Below are 17,100 nucleotides of genomic sequence, written 5' to 3' on the forward strand. Positions count from 1 at the left end.
TACACCCTATGGAAGACATGACCTTAATCTTCCACACAGGGAGTGTGAATTTCAAATGAAGTCACCTAAATAGCTCTAAATGATTAACTCATTAAGTTCATTTAAAATATAGACCCTCAAACTGAGTCCATGGTCTTTTTAGGGAAACTTTGAAATTGTCAGAATATCAAATGAATGATCCTGCCAATCACCATGACAACTCGCCCACAGGCAGGTAACTGGATGTAGCGGATGCATAGGGTTATTTGAAATTTGATAATGGCCAGATATTTTCATGACTTTTTAAGAAGCTAAAAACACAAATTCTAGGGGGTTTTTTTCTGTGAAATTTGTCACAAACATTTTCTTTGGAGAAGATTTGCATAAAATCATGTAATTTGTGACAAAATGTGACCCAATTATTAATTGCCCACTAAAAATAAAGTTCTAACAAGAGAAATTTTGGGCAGATTTGAGTCATTTGTGTACTAAAAATAAGTTAAAGTTGACTTATAATGCGATCTTCTGAGCACGATATTGACTTCACCAACCATGCAGAACATGCCCGTTTGGGGTTCACAGTCTATTGAGTCACATATTCATTGCTTAGATGCATTGGCAATCAATGTGTGAAAATACAATCCTGAAAAGTATGGCCTGCTACAATGCTGGACATTTTTCCCTTTTAATATAGAATACAAGTGATGTACATATATACTGCAGATAAGTGTCTGGATCCAAATTCACAAACCCTATTTCATCACACATCAGAAATAAGACCACTGCTGCACTTGGCATAACTGTCTCAAAATCTCCCTGTGAAGGCCTAAATAGGTATAGGAATCCTTTTGAAAATTTTGTAACATGTTTCAGAGCATAAGAAAGCTACAAGTCCAATACTGTTTGCATCCTCCTGCCAAGGCTGGGCCCACTTAATCTTGAGAAGATGCACCCACGCTATCGTGAAGATCTTGTTGTCACAACCATTGGGTGCGCTGCAGTTTGATATCGGGAAGCGGACTCTCTCAGCAAGGTCCTTTGGCAAGGTGTCAAGGTTTTCCTGAGATGCTGAAAGAGAAGATAAAAATGAAAGTTGATACTATATACCCATTTGTTTTGCAACAACAGGGATCAATATAAGTGATTTGTTTGGATATAAAGCTTGAATGAAAGTATAATTTATAAAAATAACAATAATGGTTATGCTACAGCTCCCCTAAAATGTATAAGAATTCTACTTGATAGTTTTAGTTCTCAAAGGATTTTTTGCTTTATCCGGATCCTGAAATAAACAGTTTACCATACATCCAAGCGGTATAATTTACATGACCTCGATGGGGAATCAGTTACATCAGATGTACTTGCTCAGTCCAGCTTTCCAGAAAGTGATTTTCACCTGAGACAATTGGTTGTCAAATGTTGACAGTTGGTAACAGGTGTTATGCTAGAAGCATGTTTTGGTCATAATATGGTGGGATGAGCTATTACCACATGCTAAAACATTGGATAAGGGAAGGCTATAGCCGAGGCTATAGCCGCGGAGCTGAAAGTTACCCTTACCAGCACCCTACTACCATCTTAAGGGTCTGGGTTTCCCACTGGATGTTTTAACATCCTTTGGGTGCTCCATGTGTTTTCCTGCTTATACTAAACACAGCCAAAAAAGAAAGTCTCCAGTAGTTCCATCCCCATTTAATCAGAGTCTGATGTGTTTATGGCAAAATAATTTATATAATAGTTTTCTATACACTTTCCTTCAAAGGTTGATACCAAATTTGATATCAAAAGTTTAATCATCGTGAGCATAGAAACCGTTGTTTGGAAATTCGCGTAATTTTAAAAATGACATAGGGAATTGTATCACGTAGCAGAGCTAGCGTGAGTGCCAAGAATTACGTCGCCTGAATAGGCCGGCAGGTTAAAGGTTTACCCATGCATGCCAAAATGCAAATCAAATACCCCGCTCTTTCAATTGTGCGCAGGCAAGTGTGCAATGATTCCTACACGGGTTGCTTCAGGCCACAGAATAAGCTGATACCATGCATTGGATTTTGCGTGGTCAATTCGTAATTTGTCATTTTTAAAATTGCACGAATTTCTTAACAACGGCTCCTATGCTCATGATGATTAAACTTTTTATATCAAATTTGGTATCAACGTTTGAAGGAAAGTGTATAGAAAATTATTATATAAATTATTTTGCCATAAACTCATCAGACTCTGATTAAATGGGGATGGAACTACTGGAGACTTTCTTTTTTGGCTGTGTTTAGTTCTTCCTCCTTCTCAGCATCCAGTTGTCTAGGGTTTAATATTTAGTTTTAGTCTTCAGCTTCGTTTGCATGGTAGGACAGAATACCTGTTTCAGGTACTTCTGTAGGGTAGAGACACCTGAGTCTGGGAAAAATCGAGACTTCACCGATGCCGCTGAGGGGTACATACACACAGATCTCCTCGGCAGGCGACCAGGTGTATCCCCATATGATTTAGTATGGGTGGCAACTGGACTAAATGCTGAAACCTTTCCTTTATATCCTCTATGACAGAAGGAGTGGCGACCTCTGTCTTATTCAGCCATTGACAAGAAATATGAGTTTACATTTAAGCACCAGGGTTAAAGCCCCTGCTATGAAGTCTGGACCATCTAAGTCACCGTTAGACTATGCTAACATCAATGACGGTTTGATCTCAAAGCCAGTTGATACCATCCCTGGACGGACCAAACCTGATGCAGATAAGGATGGTCAAGACAAATTTGTACAAAGGAAGAAACCATTTACCATCAGCACTTTCAACATCAGAACTCTCAACTCACTAGCCAAAAAAGAAGAACTTGCTCATGAAGCCGCACATTATGGCATTGACATCATATGTCTGCAGGAACACCGGATTTGTCACAATGACTCCCTCTTGCAGGAAGATCTGAATGGATACAGATTAGTCACCTCTTCAGCATGGAAGAACCAAAGGAATGCTGCCACTGGTGGAGTAGGCTTCTTAATCTCACCAAGAGCCATCAATTCCTGCATGTCCATTATTAGTCATAATGAACGGATTATGGAAATTTCTCTGCTGGGCAATCCAACATGCACAGTTCTCTGCTGCTACAGTCCACATAACGAACAACCTGAAGAAGCTGTTATCTCCTTCTACCAAGAACTCTCTTCTACAGTTAATGCCATCCCAGCTCATAACTTACTTATAATTGGAGGAGACTTTAATGCTCAGCTTGGGCCATTGGATGCTCTCTTCACACCTGCTAAAGAAACCAATAGAAATGGCAACCACATGAAAGACTTCCTGCAGGAACATAACCTCATAGCCACAAACACAAGGTTTCAAAACCGCATCAACAGATTATGGACACATAGGCGCCCGAATGGCCAACTAGTTCAACTAGACTTTGTCCTGGTAAGAAAGAAGTGGATCAACTCAATCAAGAATTCACGTGCATACAGCTCCTTCGAGGGTGTGAACTCGGACCATAGGATTGTTTCATGCAAATGTCAAATCAGCTACCGGAAATGCAGAACTTCCATGAAAGACCCAATGAAACGTATTGACTGGAAGAAGGTTACCAGAGACACCATCCTGGGTGAGCAGTTTGTGGTAGCAGTCTATAACCGCTTCAGTTCTCTACACGATGAGCTACAAGAACCCAATATTAGCACCACTTATGATACCTTAGTTGCGGCTAATGAGGAAGTTGCACTGGAGATGCTCCCTAAAAAATCAAAGCAGTCCTACAACATTGCTGCATCAGACAAAGTCACTGAGGCAAGAGATGTCTTAAAGAGTGCATCTATGAAACACAATGCTAGATCCACCCGAGCATCACAAAAGCTCCTCGAATCGGCCAAAGTTACTCTTGATAAAGCCTACACAGAAACTCTGGAGTCCTCTATTCAAAAGAAGACAGAGGAACTTGACAACCTCCATCATGAATATAAACATGCAGCTTCTTGGGAACTCCTCCGGGAGATAACTGACACCAAATCTGCTCCTGTGGTTAGAGTGAAAGGCAATACATCTGAAGAGCGTCGTGACAACTGGTTTCTACACTTTTCCAACTTACTAGGGAAACCAGAGCAAGACGTAAACCTTGAAGATACGTTCTTTAACAGCAATGTCTCTGACGATCTCCCAATAAACACTGGTCCATTTACTATGGAGGAACTGCAAAAGGTCTGAGCAAGCTCAACAAGTCAAAAACACCTGGTCCTGACAACATACCAGCCATTGTTTGGAAAAACCCACTCTTCCATCAGCAACTGCTTGATTTCTGTAATGAAACCATGAAGGAAATAAGCCAAAAGCCTTGTCAAGATCCACAATTATACCTCTCCCGAAGAAAGGGATCTTTCACAACCATCAAATTATAGAGGTATCACACTGTCAGCACTTGCTGCCAAGCTGTATAACACTATGCTGCTCAACAGGATTTCTCCTCATCTAGATCCTATTCTCAGACGTAACCAAAATGGTTTTCGCAAGGGTAGATCAACCACACCACAGATTCTAGCCCTTAGAAGGATAATAGAAGAGCTTAAAATCTCAAAGAAGCAGGCATATATTGTGTTTGTTGACTTCTCAAAAGCTTTCGACAGTGTTAACCGGAAGGCCATGCTGCATATTCTTCGTAATTATGGGATCCCTCAGGAGATTGTGAATGCTATTGCAATAATGTATGATAATCCTTCATGTTTTGTACAAACAGGTGATGGACCAACTGAAGAGTTTCTCTCTACTGCTGGAATCCTGCAGGGCGACACCTTGGCCCCTTACCTTTTGTGATAGTGGTAGACTATCTCCTCAGACAGTCGATAGACACTGACAAGTCCAAAGGGATTGACATCATGCCCAATAAGACGAGCAGAGAGAAGAACAAGTATTTAACCGATCTTGACTACGCAGACGACATCGCTTTAACAGCTACTTTATCACAAGATGCCCAAGATCTTCTGTCATCTTTAGAAGATGCTTCCGCCAAAGTTGGCCTCTTTCTCAATTCCAAGAAGACAGAATATATGTGTATTAATGGAGATAAGAACCCAACTCCAATCCTTTCTCGGGATGGCACACAACTCAAGGAGGTGTCGGACTTTAAATATCTTGGTTCATTTGTTGCCGACAGCAAGAAAGACTTTCTGACTCGCAAAGCTCAAGCATGGAAAGCTTGCAACAAACTGCACACCATCTGGCAGTCCAACATATCAAGAAATACCAAGCTTGCCTTCTTTAGAGCCTGCATAGAGAGTATCCTCTTATATGGAAGTGAGACCTGGACAATGAAGAAAGATCTTCAGGACCGTCTTGATGGTACCTACACCCGGCTGTTGATGAGGGTTCGAAATATATCCTGGCGTGAACATAAAACCAAAGCAGAGATCTATGATGGTGTTCCACAGGTGTCCTCCATCGTTGCTCAACGGCGAGCCAGATTTGCAGGCCACTGCTACCGTGCAAAAGACCAAATAATTTCAGATGTCATCTGTATGAGGCTTCCACGAACATGTAGAGGAAGAAGACCATTCAACTACATCGACTGTGTGGCAAGGGACGTCAATCAAGAAATTAATGACCTCCCAAATCTGATGGCTGATAGAGATTCCTGGAAAAGAATCGTAAACTCTTTCTCGGATGCGTCCGCAAGATAGATAGAAAACATTGGTAACAAAGGACTGATTTGAGAAGTCTTGTGCCCTAATGATACAAACTCAATCTTACAATAATTTACTAATAGTACATTACTAACAAACTTTTCTCCTGCCTAAAAATGTATATTTTTTCAGGCTTTATACACATTTCTCAAATCAATATGAGCAATATTAGGGTATTTAGAAGTCTCCTAATATAAAAATCTATGTAAACTTACTATATCTGTTGCATCCAAGTACTGAGTTGACATATTTCAGGGTTATCTCCAATAATGAGGGAACTTGGTAAACTTTACTATCTACAGTTGTCATGGCAACTTTAATTTCTGGTGGTAGGAGTGCAGACATTCCATCAACATTGACCCTTAGTGATGCTGAATACTCTGATTCAAGAATTGGCAATGTGCCACATCTGCAAGAAACAATATAATATTTATATATTTAATTATTTACAAATTACAAATGTAACTATTTAGCTAATTTTATATTGTTCCAAGGACCGTTACAACATTACTGCAAAAATATTAGATTTTTGCATCACTTTATATGGACACCCTGCAGAGGAAGCCTACCTCCTTGAATTCACAGGTACTACCAGAAGTGAACACAGGGTCATCATGGAATTTGCTCGTGATGGAGGTGAAACTCAAATGAAATTTAACAATATACAATTGCTGTGAATGGTGATGACATTCAACAGCAACGAAATGGTCCTTCGAGGTCAAGGATGGAATGAGCGTCTTGAAGATCATCCAAGGTCCAATTGAAATTTGGACCTTCTTCATTTTAAACTGTCAGTTTATTTGGAGCTAGGGGATAGGTTCCTGCTAGGGTAAATGCCTTTTTGATTATCTATATTGTTAAGAAAATACCACTTCTTGTCAAATTTGCTTAGATAGTATAGCTTTTCCAGTGCTACTGTCTATTGATTATTTTGAACTAAAACTGAATTATGATCAGCATGAGAAACCAGGACAACACTAAATTGATATAAGGGGCATTGGCTCTAAAAAGTTATGCTTTGTTATGTAAATCAGCCAGTTTCACACACTGTGGCTATAATGCTGGATCTTGGAGGTTGTTCCTTTGTTATGCGGAATCCTTTCCCTAGCTATTTTCTGTACACAAGGTCGTTCTACACACCTGAATGAACATGAAAAGAGTGTACCGCACAAGTATATCATGCAGACTAAATATCACATAAGTGTACTCAGGGAATGTACTGGGATAATCCTTATGTTATCTCTCCCTGTAATCTACTGATAGTGCAGTCTTACACCATTGCAATCAGCCGATATAAATCCCCACCCTCTCTCAACATCATTTACCTTCTAGCACCAACATCTTTCTTCCACAGATTAAATGGAACTGCTTCTAGATGAGGATTGTTGTCTACATACACTGACCGAAGGGCATCAGTGCAACATCCCAGATCTGAAAATATGATCACAAAGAAGAAGAAACATCATGAAAATAGCATATTCATAACCTTGTGAATATATGCGATGCATGAGACCTAAACAAACTTATTTATTTGACAAAATGGGAAAGCGATACGCGATTACTAATAAACAACAGTGGACAGCCGCATAACATTAGTAACCTCAGTGTGCATACTTTATGCTAACAAACAATTTATGGGCACGCAACTACCATATTTGTACATCACATGATTTATGTGCTGTCGCCTATTCGATTTTTTAAAGGGAAAATGAAAGGTAAAGTTAAAATTCTAGTTTGTTTTAGAAAATAAATGTGATAAGTATTACACAGATAGAATCAAACAAATTGAAAACTGACAGTTTATGAATGAGGTTAATGACTTTGCATCAGTTATTTTTCAGGTATTGTGAAAAATCTAAACATTTTGCTTGGATCTCGGAAATATCCTTCGGAGGATATTCCTTGTTTCAAAAGCAAAATGTTTAGATTTTTCACAATATCCTCAAAACAATTGATGCACAGTCATTATAACCTCGAATTAACATGGCATTACAAAGTACACACTGCACTATCAAAGTCTACCAGATCTGTTAGTGATGGGAGTCGAAAATTTAAAGTGCGCATAGCATTATTTTGCAACAATTTCACTCCCAACAAGTGATACACATTTATTAAACGTCACAACCAAACTCAAGGTGAAACCAAGTACAGGTGCCTATTACCCCATTACTCCTCTCATTTCTCTTACCCATTGGAATATAGAGTAGTTTGTTTCCTTGAGCAGATAATTCCTCTAGATACACCAATCTTGTGAGTTGGCGTGGTAATCGTCGTAATCTATTGCGATCCACATTCAGTGATTTCAACTTGACACAGTTACCAATTTCTGTTGGCAATAGACTGAGGTGATTGTCATTCACAATAAGTGTTTCTAATGTCTTTATGTTACCAATTTCTGAAAGTAATAAAGAAAGACATTAAATTATTACAAATATCAAATTTCCCCATCATCTTGATCAGGGTTAAAATTTCACATGCAAATAAATCAAAATGGAATTAAATGGACGATTTGCTCAAAAAGATTCTATCCCCAATCAAATGATTGACAAAACAAAAACCTGACAAATGAAACAATCGATCACATTAAATATTAATGACAATCTTGTCATAAACAGGGTCACCAAATCAAAATAAAAAACAAATATCCCTATGAAAAGGCCCTAAATTCATTTTTTTATTTGTTTAAATCCAGCAAAATCATCAAAAAGTTCAAAAATAATTGAAAAATCATTCAGGAAAACAAAGGAAAAAAAATGCGTTCCGCATTCCATTTCCAATCTCCCATCAGACCAGAGACAAACCTTTTTTGGACGGTGTGGTAATCTACCAACTGCACCCCATCTTTATCCACATCTGTAAACCCTCAACTCAGTGGCATAGCCAAGTGGGCAGCTTCCCCCATGGATGACATCTTGCCCTCTTCCCCCATGTGGGATGATGGCCATCATGATATGTCCCCCCTGGATGACATCTTGCCCTCTTCCCCCATGTGGGATGATGGCCATCATGATATGTCCCCCCTGGAGGACATCTTGCCCTCTTCCCCATGTGGGATGATGGCCATCATGATATGTCCCCCTGGAGGACATCTTGCCCTCTTCCCCATGTGGGATGATGGCCATCATGATATGTCCCCCCTGGAGGACATCTTGCCCTCTTCCCCCTGTGGGATGATGGCCATCATGATATGTCCCCCCTGGAGGACATCTTGCCCTCTTCCCCCATGTGGGATGATGGCCATCATGATATGTCCCCCCTGGAGGACATCTTGCCCTCTTCCCCCATGTGGGATGATGGCCATCATGATATGTCCCCCATGGATGACATCTTGCCCTCTTCCCCCATGTGGGATGATGGCCATCATGATATGTCCCCCCTGGAGGACATCTTGCCCTCTTCCCCTTGTGGGATGATGGCCATCATGATATGTCCCCCCTGGAGGACATCTTGCCCTCTTCCCCCATGGGGGAAGAGGGCCATCATGATATGTCCCCCCTGGAGGACATCTTGCCCTCTTCCCCCTTGTGGGATGATGGCCATCATGATATGTCCCCCATGGATGACATCTTGCCCTCTTCCCCATGTGGGATGATGGCCATCATGATATGTCCCCCCTGGAGGACATCTTGCCCTCTTCCCCCTTGTGGGATGATGGCCATCATGATATGTCCCCCCTGGAGGACATCTTGCCCTCTTCCCCATGTGGGATGATGGCCATCATGATATGTCCCCCCTGGAGGACATCTTGCCCTCTTCCCCCATGTGGGATGATGGCCATCATGATATGTCCCCCAGGAGGACATCTTGCCCTCTTCCCCCATGTGGGATGATGGCCATCATGATATGTCCCCCCTGGAGGACATCTTGCCCTCTTCCCCCATGTGGGATGATGGCCATCATGATATGTCCCCCCTGGAGGACATCTTGCCCTCTTCCCCCATGTGGGATGATGGCCATCATGATATGTCCCCCCTGGAGGACATCTTGCCCTCTTCCCCCTTGTGGGATGATGGCCATCATGATATGTCCCCCCTGGAGGACATCTTGCCCTCTTCCCCCATGTGGGATGATGGCCATCATGATATGTCCCCCCTGGAGGACATATTGCCCTCTTCCCCCATGTGGGATGATGGCCATCATGATATGTCCCCCCTGGAGGACATCTTGCCCTCTTCTCCCATGTGGGATGATGGCCATCATGATATGTCCCCCCTGGAGGACATCTTGCCCTCTTCCCCTTGTGGGATGATGGCCATCATGATATGTCCCCCTGGAGGACATCTTGCCCTCTTCCCCCATGTGGGATGATGGCCATCATGATATGTCCCCCCTGGAGGACATCTTGCCCTCTTCCCCTTGTGGGATGATGGCCATCATGATATGTCCCCATGGATGACATCTTGCCCTCTTCCCCCATGTGGGATGATGGCCATCATGATATGTCCCCCATGGAGGACATCTTGCCCTCTTCTCCCTTGTGGGATGATGGCCATCATGATATGTTAGATTTTTAGGTTTTTTGCCCATTTCCATCAAATTTGCCCCCCTAAAATTGCCGTGCTGCCCCCCCCCTCCCCCAAATAATCCTAGTTACACCACTGCCTGAACTCTAGAAGACTTACCAGGAGGTAATTGATTGAGTTGATTATTAGACAAGATCAGTTTTTGAAGACATGGACATCTACCAATACTGGAAGGTAAATTCTGCAGACAGTTTTCACTGACATCTAAGGATTCCAGATGAGGCACGGCTGACAATTCTAAAAGGAAAAAAGTTCAAACAAGATCAGATGAGGCAAGGCTGACAACTTTAAAATGAAAAAGTTCAAACAAGATAAAACTTTATTATTGTGTAATCGACTATAGACGAATCCATTTTCACACATTCCTACACCTCAATGGCAGCCATAGCTGGGTGCCCCTTAGGTTTGTCCCTCCTAAAATGTGAAATGATGTGGCCTTGGCGGGGATATTAAACTGCATTCCATCACCCGTGTTACATGTAGACAAAAGAATGATGAAACATTTACAACACAATACAATTCAACATCGATTTTTAAGCAGATTTAATTCACCCAATTGGGCAGTAACAACACTAGTTTGGTGCAGACGGGACACAGTAATGGCCGACTGAATTCTGACCATCACTTGGCTGGCTGGATTCGTCTATAAGGCCCTTCGCACTTGATTATTAGTTTCCTGTTAAAGATTTTGAAAAAGGGACGAGGTGACTTTTAATTATTAATTATTAATTATCTTTTATTTTCTTTATTTAGTTTGAACTATTACAAGCAACTATACTCGTTTTGACTAGAGCGGGCATTTAATTATTTCACAACAATATTTGATTTTATAAATAAGTGAAGGTGGAGTTGTACTCATGTTCATTCATCATTATTGTTGATATTATTAAATTAATGGCAAGTAGAAGTAGTTGAAAGTTATTTTAAAGGAGAAAATTAGAAATAAAAATAAAATAATTAATTATTTTGAGATTTTAAATTTTGGACGCGGGTGATAAACAGGAAACTAATAATCAAGTGCGAAGGGCCTAATAGCCTGTCTTAGTATGTGTGGATTTATTCATTATACTCAAACAGTGAAGTTGTTAGACAAATGAAGAACTGAAATATTACTATTGCTTACCATCTGGGAGACTTGATAGATTGTTTGAATGCAGATATCTGAGGGCATAAAAAAGGACAATTAGCATCTGTTTTTGAAGATTTCATAGTCAAAACTGCATAATTGAACTTACCAATGAATACTAATAAGACCAATTTAGAAGTGTCCACTAACTGTTTAAAAAAATTTAAATCGTACTTTAAAATGAAATAAATTATGCATTGCAAGAAAAAAACATTTTAATTTCAAAATTAGGGTAGATCTGTATCACCTGTACAGTAAATACCAAAAAAACAAAACATGTTTTTTAGTTTTCAAAGTTTGGAGTGGTGGAGGGCAACCAAACAATGTTTGGTCTTGTCTTATGAAGAAAATGAAGTTTCATCTGAAAGTAGAGGCTAGCAATTGGTGTACATCAGGGGAGGATAAAGGGGTAGGGATCTCCAAACTCAAAATCTTCAATTTAATGAATTTTTAGTAAACTTTCAGTACTCACAATTCTTTCAGTCCACAGAGTCTTGAAATTCCAGAGGGCTGCAACATGAAAATGCAAAATATTAATTCATCAATCTTTCAACAGTTACCTTATGAATCACATATTGTTAATCTTCCACAAGTGGCAAGGGTCATATCTATGATGGGCATATGCACAGTGGCATAGCAAGGGGAGTGCAAAGTGGCGAAAGTTTCATTTTTGCACAGAGAGAACAAGATGCTGGCTACGTGCCTGAGCATGCCCCTGGGTCCCTCCTTACCCCAGGAAGTTGTCAGCAAAAAGTTGGAAAATGCCTTAAGATATACATGTACTACCCCAAAAAGGGGTAACCAAAAGGGACCCACTAGGGGTATTCAAGCCTAGTCGCTCAAGTCACTCACTTTAATTTTTAATGACAAAATATTTCTGATGATGTATAAAGAGTGTACACATATTTATAGTACTTAAGATTTCTTACCAATGTTTCAAGTAAATTTCTCTTCATATAAAGTCTCTCTACATGGTCATACAAACTCTGTCCATCCTCTTTTACAGAGCATAGTACCATCGGAAATTCTGGCAGGCATTTGTAGTTGAGGTAGAGGATTTGATGTCTGTTCTTGATGGCTTCCTTCAGGATGTCTTCCACACTACTGGCCTCATGATCTTCTTGAATCATTGATGTGCTTCTGGTACCTGAAGCTTGGTTATTTTCTTCCATGTTTCATTGGTATACCTGCTTGGAGAGACAATGTTTAAACTCATCATTCACAGTGAGGTACTTAGTGTCATAAGAGGCACAGGGGATGTGTCCTCAAATCTATGTGAACATTTTGAAATGTCCCAATGAAAATCTTGTTATCTTCAGTAGATAGCAAGATGTGCATAGTGGCTTTAATGCTATCTTCAGAGAGATATCAAGATGATAGTAATTTCACTGCTATCTTCAGCAGATAGCAAGATGCACACAATGGCTTTTATGCTGCCTTCAGTAGATAGCAAGATATACATAGTGGCTTTAATGCATCTTCAGTAGATAGCAAGATGTGTATGGTGGGTTTAACGCTATCTTCAGTAGATGACAAGATGTGGATGATGATATCACTATCTTCAGGATATAGCAAGGTGTACATGATGGCTTTAATTAGGGTGGCCACAATGCTAGCTATTGTGTGTACCCCTGCCTACATACACAAATGTATGGTGGAAATGTAACAGATTCTGCAGCAGTTGGAAAACTTTTGGGCATTTTGAATTCCATATAATTTGTCTCCTAATAACTTCTGTGCAAACCCGACTACCTAATTAGATGGAAAATATTCTGCTCGTAATGAAGGTGAATATAGCATTTTTGTACGGTCACGCATAAAAAAGTTACGCACAAAATAATTTTTTGTCATCAAATAAAACTATTTTCCCAAAGATGTACAATTATGCTATATTCAGTTTTATAATCTAGACCCTCAGAGCAAAATCCTGTGCAAAAATCAGACAATTTGGTTGTGTGGTTTAGGAAATACAGGCCTTTGAAGGTCAAAATTGGCACATAATAGCGCCCTCAACGGTGAAAATCACACATATTTACCTTAAAAGTCCTGGCAAAAGAGTTATTTTTGTGATTTCAGCCATTTTAAAAATGTGGTAAAGAAGCAAATATAGCAATTATGACCCTGGATTTTTAATATTTGCATAAATGAGCATTAAATATACAAAAACAATACATCTCATGCCTTCTTTGGCTTTATTCCCACAATTATCGCTTCGTGAATATGCAAATTTATGACAAAATCAGGATTTTCCTTAAAATGGGGTAAAAATGGCCAATTTTGTGATTCTTTAAAAGGCTGTATCTTCGCAACGGATTGTCCGATTTGGTTGATTCAAAAGGTTTTTAAAATCATTTTGCAGAAGGAACAATCCTGATAGAAAAAGTAATTCCAGGATTGGGTTTGGAATTTTCATGTGACCACCCTACTTTAATGCTACCTTATGTAGATAGCAGGATGTGCATGGTGGCTTTAATGCTATCTTCAGTAGATAGGAAGGTGTACATGATGGCTTTAATGCTACCTTATGTATATAGCAAAATGTGCATGGTGGCTTTAATGCTATCTTCAGTAGATAGGAAGGTGTACACGATGGCTTTAATGCTACCTTATGTATATAGCAAAATGTGCATGGTGGCTTTAATGCTATCTTCAGTAGATAGGAAGGTGTACACGATGGCTTTAATGCTACCTTATGTATATAGCAAAATGTGCATGGTGGCTTTAATGCTCATCTTCAGTAGATACCAATCTTCAGTATATAGCAAGATATACATGGTAGCTTTAATGCTATCTTCAGTAGATAGCAATTAGCAAGATGTACATGGTGGCTTTTATGCTATCATTTAGGGATTCAATCATGCTTCACCGCTGTTCATCAACGATTAACAATGCGTCCGCGTCGTCTGTGTGGTTTAAATTACTTCACATGATGTCTTATAATAATGCATTGCCAATCAACCTTACAAAAAGATCTGTGATTTCTCTGTTGAGATCAGCCATAGAGCTAAAGAATAAAGCAGTAGCTGCTACCTACAATATAAGAAAATGCATGTTTACGCGTAAGTTCCAGGCATGACAAATTTTACGCGCTCATAACCTTGCATTCGCGTATACGCTACTGGACTGTGGACTCATCACTGATGAACAATGCTCGGCTCCTGTACAAAGGTATATAGGAAGAGTTGTTGAACAGATAGCAAGATGTGCATGGTGATTTCACTGCAGTAGATAGCAAGATGTACAAGGTAGTAGATAGCAAGTTGTGCATTTTGACTTCACTGCTATCTTCAGTAGATAGCAACATAATAATGCATTGTGATTTCATTGCTATATGTGACCCCTCGGCACAACTGAGCCCGGATGTCGCCAGTGCCACTATTGAGATATGCTCCATCGAACTTAACAATAAACAATAGGAAACAAAGGATTTATTGACTGTTTTATTGATTTTTCACTACTTAAATGTCAAGTACTATAGACATGATATACATCATTTTAAAGCTAATTTCAAGCAAAATATTTTGGTTGAATATCTCAAAAATGCTGATTGGCGACTTCCGGGCTCAGTTGTGCCGAGGGGTCACATATTCAGTTGATAGCAAGATATTGGCTTTAATGTTATCTTCAGTAGATAAGATAACAAGATGTGCAGGGTGACTTTAATACCATCTTCAGTAGGCCCCCTATATAGCAAGATGAGTGTGGGGATTTCACTGCTATCTGAAGATAGCATATGTGTATGGTGGCTTTAATACTATTCTGTAGAATGGGAGGGGAGCTGGGGAAACCAAAAAATAATCCAGAAATTTAAGAAGTTCCAAGTGAGAGGAGTGCAATAGCGCTAATTAGCATGACCTAGCATTAGCTAGTGGTGCCTAGCACCTAAGTACTCTGTCGCTAATTTTAGAAATTGAAGAAGTTCCAAGTCAATGAAATGCTCACTGACGTCACTGCCACATCAGGGTGAAGCAGTGTCCCACTGACAAAACCTGAAAGAGAAAAGTGTTACTCTGACAAATAAAAAGGAAAGGAACCTGTTTCCCCCCAAAATTTACCTGATGGGCCAAAATAGTGCAAAATACAAAATTTATGTGTGCACCTTGTCCCAATAAAGGAATTTATTGAAGCTCGAAGATTTTACAAATACAGACTCCCTAAAAAAACAGAGTATGTACCGGTATATATCCCATTGATAATACCGGAAACTTTTTCTTCTTCTCCCCCCCCCCCCCGACCAAGCTGGCTACACCCCTGGCTACAAACATCCTCAGACTTATATCAATTATCATTCACCCATAATTTTCTTGGTTTCAAACATGCAAAAAACAATATGGTGCCAATTTGCATGTCAGCGCTAATTAGCGCCAGTGGCGAAAGCGTGGTTAAATCAGATGGGGGGGCACCGACCATGATTGGGGGCACCAGGTCTGATGGGGGGCACAAGCCATTTGTTTGCAATTTTCCTATATGGGATTTTCTAAATTTTGCAATAGATTAGGGGGGCACGTGCCCCCTGTGCCCGTATGACGCTACACCACTGATTAGTGCTTAATCCATGCACATATTTTGAGGGGGAATTGGGGGAACTGTATAACCTTTGACCTCATATTTCTTTAAATGCTCAAGGGTGCCCACTGCACACCTGTCATGATCAAGCAAGTAAAATGTTACAGCTAGTGGAAATTCCATGAATGAATGCAGCTTTCAACAGCTGTATTTGATCCAACCGCGATCGTATTTTGCGCATTGCAAACTACAACGCGAACGCATGACCTTGGATACAATACTAACCAATCACGAGTGCGTTGGCATGGTTGGGTTCACTTCCGCGTTACCCACGCACAGTCGCACATGCTGGCAGTGGCGTATCGTCACATGCCCCCCCCCCAATCGATCTGATATTTTTTTTAATCTCATAGCAATAGGAGATTTTTTTCAAATCTCAATATGATGACCCTACCCCGGGGACCCTACGCCACTGCATGCTGGTGTACATCACGCAGTGTAGTGTAGGCCTACACAAAAAATCGTAACAAGATCACATCACAGTATGTCTGGCTGTATTGGAATTTCCACTGCAGTCATGAACAACTTTACACGAAAGGGAAAAGCCCGGGGCCGGGGGGAAAAGAACAAAGGGCATCTGCTCGACTATCTGACTATCTGGCAAGAATCGTATCTTGACAGAGTCAGAGAAGATGTTTCTTTTTAGGCCTGGCCTCAAGCCTTAGGAAGTTAGGTTAGGGCTTAGGCTTAGCCTTAGCCTTGGGCATGTTATTATTTAGGCCTAGCCCTAGGGCTAGGGAGGGCTAGCCTAAATTTGGTACACGCTAAACCTAATCCGATCATTTTCTCTGACTCTGTGTCAAGATACGATTCTTGCCAGCAAAAACCTAGACAGTATATGATCTTCCACTGTCACATCCCTGTTCCAACATATGGTTTGTTGTTCACTTTTTACAACGATATCACGTATACAAATTTAGCACAGTCATGTACAGTACTGAAAATGTCAACATTGTCATTGCCGGTCAGTTGCGCAATACGCCACGTACTTCCCACACAATATACAAGGCTGACATTATTGAATTAAGACATATAGGGTGTAGAATTCTACCAATGTGTGTTTCAACACTCATTCAAACGATGTCTGTGGCATCTGCACCGGGATCTGCACCTTTTGCACCAGATACACGCCAGATAGTAAGCATGGCAAGCGGAAGCAGGCATAATACTAATAGCTAGGATTTGTTAGGCCCTGGGATTTGTGCCGCTCATATGTTTTTGGGCGAGAAGCGTGTGCGCTTCCGCT

General features: G+C 40.5%; 1 protein-coding gene across 5 annotated transcripts; it reads right to left on the reverse strand.

Moving 5' to 3' along the window:
• Positions 1-301: 301 nt before the first annotated feature.
• Positions 302-16,830, reverse strand: LOC140158807 (uncharacterized). Of its 5 annotated transcripts, none has more exons than XM_072182032.1 (9): positions 16,793-16,830; positions 12,218-12,475; positions 11,761-11,798; positions 11,286-11,323; positions 10,262-10,399; positions 7,828-8,034; positions 6,965-7,070; positions 5,855-6,048; positions 302-1,047 (listed from the first exon to the last, which is right to left on the reverse strand). In XM_072182032.1, exons 2-9 carry the CDS (start codon positions 12,458-12,460, stop codon positions 806-808), a joined length of 1,206 nt encoding a protein of 401 aa, XP_072038133.1. In that variant the 5' UTR covers positions 12,461-12,475; positions 16,793-16,830; the 3' UTR covers positions 302-805. The 5 variants fall into 5 exon arrangements, with proteins under 5 accessions (XP_072038133.1, XP_072038129.1, XP_072038131.1 ...); XM_072182028.1 differs by having other exon boundaries at positions 16,743-16,823; XM_072182030.1 differs by having other exon boundaries at positions 12,218-12,478; positions 16,743-16,820.
• Positions 16,831-17,100: the final 270 nt, after the last annotated feature.

This window comes from Amphiura filiformis, chromosome 8 (assembly GCF_039555335.1).
Source record: "Amphiura filiformis chromosome 8, Afil_fr2py, whole genome shotgun sequence".
NCBI classification, from domain to species: Eukaryota; Metazoa; Echinodermata; class Ophiuroidea; order Amphilepidida; family Amphiuridae; genus Amphiura; species Amphiura filiformis.

Excerpts from the sequence above, each read along its gene's own strand:
- LOC140158807 (XM_072182032.1), bottom strand. The coding sequence starts at position 12,460 with ATGGAAGAAAATAACCAAGCTTCAGGTACCAGAAGCACATCAATGATT. Across the intron at positions 7,071-7,827 it reads ACTACTCTATATTCCAATGG|ATCTGGGATGTTGCACTGAT; the intron begins GTAAGAGAAATG and ends TCATATTTTCAG. Across the intron at positions 1,048-5,854 it reads ACTTGGATGCAACAGATATA|CATCTCAGGAAAACCTTGAC; the intron begins GTAAGTTTACAT and ends CTTCTCTTTCAG.